This window comes from Bos javanicus, chromosome 29 (genome assembly GCF_032452875.1).
Source record: "Bos javanicus breed banteng chromosome 29, ARS-OSU_banteng_1.0, whole genome shotgun sequence".
NCBI lineage: Eukaryota > Metazoa > Chordata > Mammalia > Artiodactyla > Bovidae > Bos > Bos javanicus.
In genome coordinates, this window is record NC_083896.1 from 45,731,290 (window position 1) to 45,744,423 (window position 13,134).

The 13,134-nt window shown below is 54.2% G+C and overlaps 2 protein-coding genes across 2 annotated transcripts; one reads left to right on the forward strand and one right to left on the reverse strand.

Moving 5' to 3' along the window:
• Window positions 1-2,239: 2,239 nt before the first annotated feature.
• On the reverse strand, window positions 2,240-3,661 carry GPR152 (G protein-coupled receptor 152). The gene has a single exon (XM_061407162.1). The coding sequence runs from the start codon at window positions 3,659-3,661 to the stop codon at window positions 2,240-2,242; it is 1,422 nt and encodes a 473-aa protein (XP_061263146.1).
• Window positions 3,662-3,671: 10 nt separating this feature from the next.
• CABP4 (calcium binding protein 4) lies at window positions 3,672-13,134 on the forward strand. Its single transcript, XM_061407188.1, has 5 exons — window positions 3,672-6,049; window positions 6,433-6,463; window positions 6,548-6,691; window positions 8,062-8,171; window positions 8,494-13,134. The coding sequence occupies exons 1-5, from the start codon at window positions 5,672-5,674 to the stop codon at window positions 8,782-8,784; spliced, it is 954 nt and encodes a 317-aa protein (XP_061263172.1). The 5' UTR covers window positions 3,672-5,671; the 3' UTR covers window positions 8,785-13,134.

The following is a 13,134-nucleotide window of genomic DNA, read 5'->3' on the forward strand; positions in this document are numbered from 1 at the left end:
GGAAGTGTACAAGTCCAATTGGGTGGGGAGTGTGAAAACATTTGGAAAGTGGAGGAGGAGGCTGTGTGGTGGTGGGGGCAATGCCTGGTGGGCAGGATGCTGCCACATGGGCTCTGGTGGGTCTGCACTGTCCTGGGTGTGAGTGAGGCCTGCGGATGCCCACTGGCATAATCAAACTAATGGCTAACAATTATTAAGCACCTACTCTGTGCCAGGCAAGGATCTTTGAACTTCACAGGGATTAACACTGAGAAAATGGAACCATTATTATGATCCCCATTGTACAGATGAGGAAACTGAGTCTCAAAGAGGCCAAGAGCCTTGCTGAGGATCACACCCCTGGTGAATCGTGGCAAACCAGGATTCAAACGACCTCTGAGGGACATTGGAGACCATGCCCTAATCCCATTCAAAATGGAAGGCTGGCTGGAAAAGTACTTGACAAGTGCTTGATAAATATTTGCTGAATGAATGAATTCAACAAATTTGTGCCTGTCCAGAAATGTCTCTCCCACCAGCTTCGGTGGCCAGAATTCCAGGAAATACTATGATTATGCTGCTGGTATCACCATCACCAGCACCCAGCCTGCTTCCATCCCTGGGTTTGGCTAATGATCACAACAGCCAAATTTGCAAAGGGAACATTATCACCCCATTTTACAGAGGAGGAAACTGAGGCAAAGACAGGCCTGGGAACCAGAACCCAGATCTTACTGAACCACTTCAGCCTGCCTTTGTAGCAAGCACTGCTGGGAAGGGTAGCACTTAAAAGGTCATTAACTTTTACACCTACTGGTAAGAGCACCCCTCAGCTTCTAAAGGTCACAGTGCTGAGCTTCAGGGAAAGGGTGTTGGGGGGTGGGGTGAAAGGAGACAGAGTTCATGGTTTTAGAACCCCAGGGACTGAGAGAAAGCTGGGTGGGGTGAGTGCCAGGAGAGAGTAATGGGTATGAAAAGGAAGTGGGGTGGGGGAGTCTGAAAATAGACCTTTAGCACTTCCTAGTTTTTCTTGCAGGGTCTGCAGCTGGAGACGGAAGAGGCCGGCTCTGCTTGGAGACACCGTGTGACCTCCAAGGGGCCTGTGCTGTCCCTGGAACCACTGGTCCCAGAGTTCTCTGCTGGGACATCTTCCCATCTCTGCATCTGGGCTGAGAGTGTGGAAGGGGCTGAGGCAGAGGCAGGACCAGGGCACTCTGTGCCTCCTCCATGGTGGGGGGTGGGCAGGTGAACACTCACTGAACCCTCAAACGTAGCAGACCTTGAAGTCCCCTGGAGCTGCCCAAGGCACAGAGGTGGCCCCAAGCTCTCTCAGGCCACCTGGCCGTCTGCAGCCCAGAGCTGGTCATGGGCACAGCTGATCTGCCCAGAAGCTCACAGGATCCCAGGTGCTCTGGCCAGGTGCCCCCTCCTTCCATCATCCCCAGCCCCTGCATCCCTGGATGTCTACGAAGCATCTGTTCACTGAGCCCCTTCTGTGTGCCAGTTCCTGCCAGCACCTCACACACCTTCTCATTTAATCCTCACGATGCCAGATGCAACAGGAGCTCAGGGGGTGAAGCGGCTTGTCCAGAGTCACCCGGAGCTGGATTGGAATCCAGTCTTGTTCGCTCTTGCCTCTGTGCTCATCACTTTGCTGAAGGAAGTCGGGCCCCAGCCTCACTGCCTGTTGGGGTAGGGGATTGGAGGAGAAGGCTGCCAAGTCCGCTTGTGGGCCGCTAAGGCCCCAGGCTCCCGATGGCTCCTGCATTCCTCCCTTCTCTTTAGGGACTTCCTCCTGGGCTCCTTGTATCCAGGTGAGAGGTCGGGATAGGGAGGAGGGCAGGGAGGGAAGGATCGAGTGAAGGTCGGATCAAGCCTGGGGAAGTAGCCCTGCCCATCCTTCTCCTGCAGGACCGAGGCTAAGGAGAAGGCTGTCCGTGGGGTCTGGGGGGCATCGGAGAGCCGAACCCACAGGACACCATCACCTGTGGTAACTTGGGGGGCGGTGCTGGGCCACTGTGTGGGGGCCAAGTCTGCAAGAGCTTGCTGGGACCAGGGATGTGACATTCAACAAACTGTACGGGATTTTGGCTGCTTCATGTTCATGTCTCCCAAGCCCCATCTGCCAGGCCCAAGGGACTCGGTAGGGGTTTTCCACGCGAACTTCCCCCGCGGTACCCGTCCTCCTCTCTGACGGGCTGGTTCCTCCGTCTCCCCCGGCTTTTCTGCTGTCCTGGCAGGCCTGGACTTTCCCGAGCCCTCACGTGGGGCCTGCGCCTGGGGCCTCTTCTCGGGGAGCGCCGCTGGGGCCTTCTCCCTCAGAGGCAGCAGGCGTGGCTGGGTTCATGGGGGCCTCTAGGGTGGAATCCATGGCTGGGGTAGAGGAAGCTTCCTCACAGGCACTGGGGGCTGAGCTGGTAGTGGGCCCGGGGGGCTGGGCCTTGGGGCTTGCCTGTGACTGGGCCCCAGAATCCGGCTGGGGTGGGCCCTCATCGTCCTCCTGTGGCTGGGCCGCGGGGTTCGCCTGTTTCTTGGCCTCGGGGTTTACTTGTGGCTGGGCCGTGGGGTTCACCTGTGGCTCGGCCTCAGCCACTGGCCCTGGTACCGTCTGATCCCCAGAGTCCACCTGGGTCTGTGGGTCAGCTGGCATGAAGCTGCCCGGCCTCTCCTCACAGAGAGTGGCTGCAAAGGAGGTGAGCATGGTGCGCAGCAGGGCCCGGAGGTCGGTGCTGGCCAGGAGGCAGAGGAAGGGACTGAGACAGCTGTTGAGCAGGATCAGGTAGTCAGAGTAGACCAGGGCCTCCCAGAGCAGGTAGCCGGGGTAGAAGTCCCACAGGAAGGCCAGGTACAGCAGCTGCGCCAGCTGGTAGGGCAGCCGCAGGACCACGTAGGCTGACAGAATGGTCTTGGCCACACGGGCGAAGCCTCGGCAGGCCGGGGCCCCAGGCTGGCGGCGGCAGGGCCGGCAGGCAGCAGCCTGGGTGAGCACGTGGCAGATGACCAGCACGAGGAAAGGAAGGAAGCCCCCCAGGATCTCCAGCATCCGCAGCGGCAGCTCCTCGCTGTCCCAGAAGTCCAGGCAGATGACCAGGTCATACCACCAGACGGCGGCCTCGGGGAAGACCAGCCAGGGCACACTGAAGAGGGTGGCCAGCACCCAGACCCCGGCACAGACCCAGAGGGGCAGGCGGGCTGGGCGGCGCCCAGGGTACCAGCGAGGGCACAGCGCCAGCAGGCAGCGGTCCAGGCTGAGGGTGGCCAGCAGGAAGAGGCCGGAGGAATAGGACACCCCCCAGAGGAAATAGTAGAAGCGGCAGGCGGCCGTCCCCAGTGGCCAGTGCCCGCCATGCTGGATCTCCATGATCTGGAAGGCTGCTGCTGCCAGGAACAGGAAGTCAGAGAGAGCCAGGCTGAGCAGGAGCAGAGCGAGCCGCGTGCCTGCACCCTGCCGGGCCTGCGAGCCAGCCAGCCACGCCATGAGCCCGTTGGCTGGCAGCCCCAGGAGCAGCAGGGCCACCAGGAAGACCGTGTCCCAGCCACCCTGTGGGTAGTCCTCATCGTCGAGCTCTGTGCGGGGCCAGCGGCCGGGGGCGCCCAGGCTGGCTTCCATAGCAGTGTCTATCTGGGGTCCCCAGTGTCTTACTGGACATGGAGTGGGCACCTGGTGGATCAATGAAGGCATGAATGACTGAAAAGGAGAGAGAGGAAGCTGAGCATCTCTGTGAAAGTCGCTGTCCCTCTCTGGGCCATCATCATCACCTTTGGGGTGGTTAACCTTTGCCAGGGACTTTAAAGAGATTACCTTACCTAGTCTTCCTGCAATCCATCCTACAGGTAAGCAGAGAAAGGTGCAGAGGAAGGTGACTTATGCACGGTCTGAGACAGGAATGTGGGCACCAGGACTCTAATTATTTTGCTGCCCAGAATCCCGCTGCATCCACGCAGACCAAACCAGAGGCTTTCAAATTCATTTCAATAAGATACTATAGCAGAACTCCTATGTGAGCTAAAAGGGTGTGTTAAAGGAGGGAGAGCACCCTCAGAACTCCAGGGAACACAGTTTAAAAACCACTTGGGAAATCCCTAGTGGTCCACTGATTAGGACCTGGCCTTTCCCTGCTGTGGGCTTGGGTTCAGTCCCTGGTGGGGGGACTGAGATCCCTCAAGCTGCATGGTGCGGCCAAAACAAAACAACCCCAAATGGTCAAAGCATTGCAGGCTCCCTTTTTGTCCGTATCCTGGTTTCAAGATTTTGAGATTCAGACTTCCTTGGTGGTCCAATGGTTAAAGATCTACGCTTTCATCGCAGGGGACAGGGGTTCAGTACCTGGTAGGGGGACTAGGATTCTGCAAGCCACGTGGTGCAGCCCAAACAAACAAACAGAAAGATTCCAAAGGGAAAGGCTTAGGGTCCCCTGGGCTCAAGAGTGGACAGGGAGTCTGGGGGGGGGGCTCCCTTGTCCCCCCGGGGTTACTCATTAGAAAAGGGGGTAAGGGGCTCAGCAGCGTGATGAGGACGAGGGGGGCTGAGTCCCAAGAAGCCTGCTGCCCTCACCCTACCTCCTTAGTGGGGGGAGAGAGGCTCCCTCTGAGGTGGAAAAACCAGATGTCCCGGAAAGCCTGGATCCCGCCTGTGGCTCATAGCTCAAGCCATTTGACCTTTAGCCTGTGGTCTCCCCACCCCCAGGGCCCTTACTCAGGCAGACCCCACTCTGCAAGCTCCAGTCCTTACTGGATCAGAGCCCAGGGCACCCACTGAGGCTCCAACTGGTGAGGCCTGGCTTACCTGTGAGGTGCAGGCCGCTGGCTGGAAGGAGCAGGGGTGTCTGCCTGCTCAGAGGTCCAGTCGTCCACACAGCCCCACGCCGGGGCCTGCTGCATGGTGCCCGGCGGCACTCAGGCTGCTGGCATGAAACCCAAGCTAAGAGGACATCAATCTTTCATGGGGCTGCTCGCTGGGGAAACCCTAACCCCAGCCCAGTGGGGCCAAGTGACCAGCCAGGCCCCCCTATCCTTGACAGGGCCAGATGGCCGAAAGCCCTCGGCCTGGGCCCCCCCAGCTCAGAGCAGGCTCTGGGTCCCCCAGGGTGCGCCTCCTCTGATGTCACCCCCGTGACCCTCAATCACCCGGGATTCCAAGCCCCTATGATCTGGCCTCTCTTCCTTCCTTTCACACACCCTGCTCCGGTCAGGAGGTCGCCCACAGAGGGGTCATTTGTCCTCTCCCCCACCTCCCACCTTTGTGCACACTCTTCCTCCTGCCTGAGATGCTTCCCTGTGTCCTTTGGTAGCTGAGTCCTGCTCATGTCAGACAACTGGGCTCTCTGACGCTTCAGCAATACTGCTCCCATTTTATAGATGAGGCAACTGAGACTTAGAGAGGTGAGTCTGCTGGGTCTCCCAGCTCATGAGTGGCAGAGCCGGAGTCCGAGGCTCACTGTGGCCACTCTGTCCTGGCACCTGTGTTGCTGAGGATGGTTCCCTTGACTGATCTGCTCTGCTGATCTGGCCACCCGCAGGCAGAGGACGGGATTAGGGCCTGGGCTGCCTGACTCACTTACCCTAATCCCCCTCAAGGCCCGATCCCTGGTCATCAGCCCTCGGGGTGGCAGAGCATAAGCAGCTTTATGGGTCCTGAGAAGTAGGGGTGCTCCCTGGTGCCGCTTCTCTGAACCCTGTCACCCCTCTCCACATGGCCGAAGAGCAGGGGAGGGGGCGGCATGGCCCAGACCCGGCCCCCAGACCACAGAAGCCCCCTGTGGAGGTCCTGGCTTCCAGTAGTGGCGCTGAGGGGCCCCCCTTGATGAGGAAGAGAAGCAGCAAGAGGGAGAAGGGGCTCCGAGGGTCCCGGAAGGGCCCCAGCAGCTCTGGGGAGCAGACCCCCATGCAGGGCCCCGAGGCCCCGGGGAGCAGCAAGAACCCCTCCAGGACCAGAGAAGGGCAGGAGGGGCCCGTCCCCTCGGCCTCTGGGCTGGCCCCTCGTCGCCAGTCCCACCGGCACCGTCCTGGCCCCCAGCACGATGCTGCTCAGAGGACGTACGGGCCCCTGCTCAACCGCATCTTTGGGAAGGTCAGGTGGGCCCGACCCAGGGTTGGGGTGCCTGGGGGTGGGGTTGGGACTCATGGGCTCAGGTTCAGCCCACCCTTCCCCTAATACTCAGGCCTCCTCCAGTTTCTGCTCCAGACTCAAGAGCTGGACTGTGGGGGCAGAGTTTCTGCAGCTGGGGGGCAGCCTGGGCAATGGGTGGAGCTAGACCATTAACCCAAGGGTCTGTGGCAGCTCAGGGCCCCCAGGAGCAGGAAGGGGGTCAACTCTTCTCCTGGGACTTCAGCTGCCTTCTCCTGCCCTTGTGGGACGGGCCCTGCCCAGGCCACTGTGGCCCGGGGCTGGAGGAGGAAGGCTGGCCAGAGCCCCGACTGGCCCCGGGGACATGCTGGTCTATGCCCCTGCAGGACCGAGAGTTGGGCCCCGAGGAGCTGGATGGTGAGTGGCCCTCCCTGGGAGCGGCGGGTGGGAGGTGTCTCAGAGCCTGGCTGGCTGCCTGAGCCTGACCTCCCTCCCCTGCAGAGCTTCAGGCCGCCTTCGAGGAGTTTGACACGGACCACGACGGTTATATCGGCTACCGGGACCTGGGCGAGTGCATGCGGACGCTGGGCTACATGCCCACCGAGATGGAGCTCATCGAGGTCTCCCAGCACGTCAAGATGCGGAGTCAGTGCTTGACCCCGCCTCCCCCGGGTGGGGCGGGGCGGGCGGGCGGGGCCACCTGGCTTTGCCGCGGGGGTCCTTTCCCAGCCTCAAAGTTTCCGGAACCGAGGGGGTGTTGGGCGGTGGCTCTGGCACTCAGACAGGGGTGATGGTGGAGTGAGGGCGGTGGGGTGGCAGTTTCCAGGACAGTTTGATGACATTGGCCCCAGGACACGGAGGGTAGGGGGACTAAGAAGGCACCGGGTGATCCACGAGAGGCTCGCGGGACTCAGGTTGGGGACCCCCGTCTCTGACTGAGATAAAACGGTCCGTGCTGGTACCAGCCACCTGGGCTGTCTCTGCCTCTCTTTGATCATCCTGAAAAGTCTTTTAAGGTTTGTTGGTGAGGCCGAGCGGGACAGAACCCTGGCCACTCTTGGCGATTAAATGTCTGACGGGCAGCCCTTGTGTGAGTATCAGTTCAGTTCAGTTGCTCAGTCGTGTCCGACTCTTTGCGACCCCATGAACTGCAGCACGCCAGGCTTCCTTGTCCATCACCAACTCCTGGAGCTTATTCAAACTCATGTCCATCGTGTCGGCGATGCCATCCAACCATTTCATCCTCTGTTGTCCCCTTCTCCTCCCGCCTTTAATCTTTCCCAGCATCAGGGTCTTTTCCAATGAGTTAGCTCTTTGCATCAGGTGGCCAAAGCATTGCAATTTCAGCATCAGTCCTTCCAACGAATATTCAGGACTGATATCCTGACTGGTTGGATCTCCTTGCAGTCCAAGGGACTATCAAGAGTCTTCTCGAACACCACAGCTGATTTATCAAATATCAGGTTCCTTTCATCCCAAGACATCAGCAATTTTTTTCCCCTTACAGTTCTCAAAATGGGATGTGATTTACAATTGATGTGACTATTTAGTGTCATGCCTCTTTCTTTCTCCTGAAGCTATTCATGGACCCATTGTTGCTCTTTATAATTGATGGCCCCTTAGAATCCAGGGACTACTGGTGTATGCTTCTAAGGTGTTTTTACTGCTACCTGTGGGGTTCCAGCACTTTACAGTCATGAACTCCAACCGCAATAGCACTCTGTCCTCCAATGGGGAGGCAGGTCCAGCGAGTCATCTGAGGTCACAGCATCAGTGGGAGAGCCAGGCTTTGAACCCGGGGCTGTCTGGTTCCCCAGCCTGGTCTCAGTCCCCCAAATCTGGTGCTTCACTGAGAGCCCTGGAGCATCTTGCCCCCAGCAGAGCCCCAGGCTTCAGCCTCCTACCCCTGGGGACATGGAAGCTGGTATCTTTCCTGGACGCAGAGCAGGTGAGGGGCTGGGGTCCCTCCTTGGGCCCCAGTCCTCACCACTGTGACCCTCTGCCTGGGTCTGCAGTGGGTGGCCGCGTGGACTTTGAGGAGTTCGTGGAGATGATGGGCCCAAAGCTGAGGGAGGAGACGGCGCACATGCTGGGGCTGCGGGAGCTGCGAATTGCCTTCCGCGAGGTGTGGGGACCCCCCGGGGGGCTGGTGGGTGGGTGGGTTCTGGGTTGCATCCTTACTGGCCTCAGGGGAGACTGGGAGCCTCAGCCTCTGGAGGCCCCAAGCCCTGCAGCTGGTGGGACTAGGACTGGGAAGGGGGTCAGAGAGGGTTTGGTTCACTCCCCACTGGGGGGTCTACCCAGGAGGACTTCCCTGGGGGCAGGGGGTTCATGGCCTCAGTCTGGGAGGAGGAGGAGGGTTTGGATGGAGGAAGTGGGGGTGTCCAGGCAAGGTGGCGGCGGGCAAAGGAAGAGGGTAGGAGGGCTGACTTCTGCCGGAATCGCAGTTTGACAGGGACAGGGATGGGCGGATCACGGTGGCAGAGTTGCGGGAGGCAGCACCCGCTCTGCTGGGGGAGCCACTGGTGGGTCCTGAGCTGGACGAGATGCTCCAAGAAGTGGATCTCAATGGGGACGGCACCGTGGACTTTAACGGTGAGCCTCCTCCTCCCAGACCAAGCCCGATCCCTCTGGCTCCTGGGCCGAGCCCAGTGCCTCCTGGGATCGATGACCTGGACCGGCTCAAGCCCCACCCCTTCTCTCCTGCAGAGTTCGTGATGATGCTGTCCCGCCACTAAGGCTCCTCTGGCCCCAGACACACCAGCAAGGTTCATGATGCACGTCCTCCCCGGGAGGCCCCAGGATGAAAGAGACCCAGCAGCCCCCCGGGTTTCTGCTCTGACAACCTCTGGCTGGAGAGCTGGCTTGTGATGTCACCTGCCCACCCTCATCCTGGCCTCCCTTCCATCCGAGTGGCCTGGATGAAACCTGCCCTCAACTGCCCGTCATTCCCTAGTGTGACAAGGTTTGACTCTCTCCAGCCCCTTGGGAGGTAGGGAGCTCCCTGCCATCAGCAGCATTCAGAGATGGGGCAGTGTAGGGGGTGGTTCTGGTAAAATGGGGAACTGAGAAAGGTGGCTGGACTCCTCTCATTCCTTATACGTGGAAAAAAAAAATTTTAAGTTGAACTTGAAAGACAGGGATGATCCCAGGTACCAGAGACAAAGAGAAAATCCAAAGCTGGGTGGTGGGAGGAATCAGAGGCTATGGGGGCTTCAGGGGTGGAGAGGTTCAGGAGTCTGGGCTCAGACACCCAGGAGAGACCTGTAAGAGACTGGGGAGCAGGACATGACCTCCGTACATTCCAGGGTCTCAACAGGCTACCTTGTTCTTGAAAAGGGGGCCAAAATATACTGCTACCCACAAGCCTGAGAAAGTGACAAGGTGCAGATGTTCAACCTTGAGTGGAAAAAGTTACCCCAGTGAACCTGAAACTCAGGTCTGCATGTCAAGCAGGAGTGTGGTCTATCTCTGTGGTGTGAAAAGCAGAAGAAATAGGAAAAAAAACAAAAAACTGCTGAGAAAGACACTCTTTCAACCCAGGGCACATACCCTTTAAAAAAAAACCCAAACACCCCTGTCACTTCTGAAGATGAACTCATGACAAAGGGTGACAATTCACATAAGGAAACAAATCACCATGAGGGAGACACAGCAGACGCAGTAAACAGGAGAGTCAGCGCTCCAAAGCGGAAGTCATAAAACACTCTAAAAGAGACCATGAAGTAAGCACAAAAACAAACAAAATTGAGGCAAAATAAACAAGAGAGACCCTCGTCCGAAACAGCACGGTATGAAAACTGAATAGAAAGGTTAAAAAAAAATAACCCAACAGAACATCTAAAAATAGAGGATATGGCCATTGGAATGAAAAAAAAAATCAAGGGATAAATTAAACAGATTGGACACAATTTAAGAAAACATTAATGAACTGGAATGAATGACAGGAAATATTAAAGAGCAGTTAAAAGTTAGGTGAAAGAGTAGAGTGAACAAGCTGGCTTAAAACTCAACATTCAAAAAACAAAGATCGTGGCATCCAGTCCCATCATTTCATGGCAAATAGATGTGGCAAAAATGGAAACAGTGGCGGATTTTATTTTCTTGGGCTCCAAAATCAATGTGGATGGTGACTGCAGTCATGAAATTAAAAGACACTTGCTCCTTGGAAGAAAAGCTATGACAAACCCAGACATTGTATTAAAAAGCAAAGACATTACTTTGCCGACAAAAGTCTGTATGGTCAAAGCTATGGTCTTTCCAGTCGTCATGTATGAATGTGAGAGCTGGACCGTAAAGAAGACTGAGAGCCAAAGAATTGATGCTTTCAAACTGTGGTGTTGGAGAAGACTCTTGAAAGTCCCTTGGACTACAAGGAGATCAAACCAGTCGATCCTAAAGGAAATCAACCCTGAATATTCACTGGAAGGACTGATACTGTAGCTGAAGCTCCAATACTTTGGCCACCTGATGTGAAGAGCTGACTCACTGGAAAAGACCCTGATGCTGGGAAAAATTGAGGGCAAGAGGAAAAGGGGGCAACAGAAGATGAGATGTTTGGATGGTGTTGCTGACTCAGTCGACGTGAGTTTGAGCAAACCCCAGGAGACAGTGAAGGACAGGGAAGCCTGGTGTGGAGGAGAGGAAGTGCAGTCTATGGGGTGAAGGACAGGAAGTGCAGTCCATGGGGTTGCAAAGAGTCAGACACAGCTTAGCTACCAAACAACAACCACCACAGTCATTAGGAGTCCCAGAAGAAGAAAATGTAGAAAATGGGCATGAGGCAATATTCAAAGAGATGATGGTTCAAATTTTTCCATAAAGACTTCCACAAAGACAAGGGCCCAGACTGAAGGAGCACATTGGAGCCGGAGGATAAATAAAAGGAAATGTATATCTAGATGCATCCCAGTGAAACTGCAGAATACAAAAGGAAAATCTTGTAAACAACTCAAGAGGGAAATCAGATTACTTACCAAGATTAGCAGCTAGACTCTCCAAAGACTTTTTTTTTCATTGACAACAGTAGATGCAAGAGGAAAATGGAATAAATTGTTCAGCGTGCAGAAGAAAAAGAAGTGCCTGCTAAGAAGCCTACACTTAGCTCATCTTATTCAAGAATGAAGATGAACTATAAACTTTTTTCAACAACACAAGGCAGAAAGGGTTTCCCACCCACAAACTCTTGTTGAAGGGATGGCTTCAGTGAGAAGAAAATTCAAGGCAGAGTGTGTACTAAATAATAGTCAGGAAAGAAACCAGTAAACGTACCGGTAGCTCTAAAGAAGAACTATATAAAAAAAAATAATTTGGCGGATTTTAAAACAAGGAGGGACTAAAAATTAGACAAAAATAAAATGGAAGATAGGAAAGAATATTTTAGATATGCTGAAATCTTTTTCTTGTTTTTCCTAGAGTAGGAAGATTCATTGAGATTTTGTTAATCATGTAAGGGTAACCACCAATATAACAGAAATAGAGGTTGAATGTTCCGTTCTCAACAGTTTAATCAATAGAGGAGGAAAATGGAGAAAGTGAAAAATTCTTGACTAAGCTAGTAGAAGTCTGGGAAAGAGGGGGAAAAAACAAAGAAAAATCTACAGAAAACATTAAAACAGAAGGTAGAAATCTTAAAAAAATTACAATAAGTATAAGCAAGTTATGTTTTTTTTTGGTTAAAAGTTGGAGTTTCAGTCCCAGAAGGAAACATCAGTATTAGACTAGGGTCCCTGTAAGTGATGGAGACCCCAAATAACAACGCCTTAAACTGGATGGACATTTATTTCCCTCCCAGGAAGAGTCTTGGTTGAAATCCAGCTGTATGGCCCTCAGGCACTTAGGCTGCTTCTGCCGGCTGCTCTGCCATTCTGAGGGTGTAGCCACATTTGTTGGTTTCCCACCTGACAGAATGGGAGCAGAAACAAGAAAGGGAGCGATCAGCCTGAAGCATTTATACCCCCAGGGCTCTGCAGCTGGGACAGCTGGTTGCAAAGGGTGCTGGGAAATGCAGTCTTTATTTTGGGGGACCTTGTACCCAGCTAGAAACCAGAGGTTCTACTACAAGGGCAGAGAGCAGATCTCAATAGGCAGATACCCAGGCTCTTCCCCATAGCTGAGTGCACATATAAGAGACACATTCAAAGCATAATGCCAACTGAAAGGCTGATACTGACAGCTTGGAAAAAAGATTGACAAGGAGAGAATTAACCAAAAGAAAGCTAGTGTGACTACAAAGTGGACTATGGCGGGTAAAAGCGTCAGGGGTGAGTGGAATTACAATTCACTAAGGAAATCTAATGTTCTAAAGCTGCGTGCAACTATTAATGCACTTTCCAACTAAAAAGAAATCATATTTAGAGTTTGGAGATTCATTATTTCCTGAGGATGGTGTTGCTGTCAGTCCAACTTGGATTACATAAACAACTAGCAAATATCAAGCACATTGGTCACATTAAAACTTTAAACCTTGCGATTCAGTGTTCTGTCGACATGTTCATATGAACCAAGGGTTGGCATCCTTCTTCCATGAAGGGCCAGATAGTAGAGTTTAGGCTTTGCGGACCATATGATTTCCGTTGCTCTTTATAGTAGTTTGTATGGCTGAGCAGCCAAAGTCAATATACAAGTGTGGCTGTGTAGGGAATTTGACAGATAATAATTAATTGAATGCAACTTACTGACACCAAAATTTGAATTTCATAAACTTCTTTGTGTCACAAAAGCTTATTATCCTTTGGCTGTTTTCCCAGCCATTACAAAAATGTGAAAACCATTCGTAGTTGGGAGCTATATTGGGCCTGTGAGGTATATAGCTTGCAGATCCCTGAAATAGTCTTTTTTTTTTTTAAATTATTTTTGGCTGTGCCGGGTCTTAGTTGTAGCACGGAGGCTCTTTCCTGCACGGCCTGGCCTTCCGTCTAGTCGTGATACACCAGCAGAGTTGCCCCGCAGCACGTGGGGTCTTGGTTCCCTGATCAGATCTGCATCCCCTGCACTGGAAGCCGGCTTCTTAACCAGTGGGCCACCAGGGAGACCTCCGAGGTAGTCTTATGGAGAATCACCACTTCCGGTTAGAGAAAAACTTCTAA

Coding starts and splice junctions, on each gene's coding strand:
- GPR152 (XM_061407162.1), bottom strand. CDS start 3,661: ATGCCTTCATTGATCCACCAGGTGCCCACTCCATGTCCAGTAAGACAC.
- CABP4 (XM_061407188.1), top strand. CDS start 5,672: ATGGCCGAAGAGCAGGGGAGGGGGCGGCATGGCCCAGACCCGGCCCCC. Junction 6,050..6,432: donor TCAACCGCATCTTTGGGAAG/GTCAGGTGGGCC, acceptor ATGCCCCTGCAG/GACCGAGAGTTGGGCCCCGA. Junction 6,692..8,061: donor CCAGCACGTCAAGATGCGGA/GTCAGTGCTTGA, acceptor CTGGGTCTGCAG/TGGGTGGCCGCGTGGACTTT.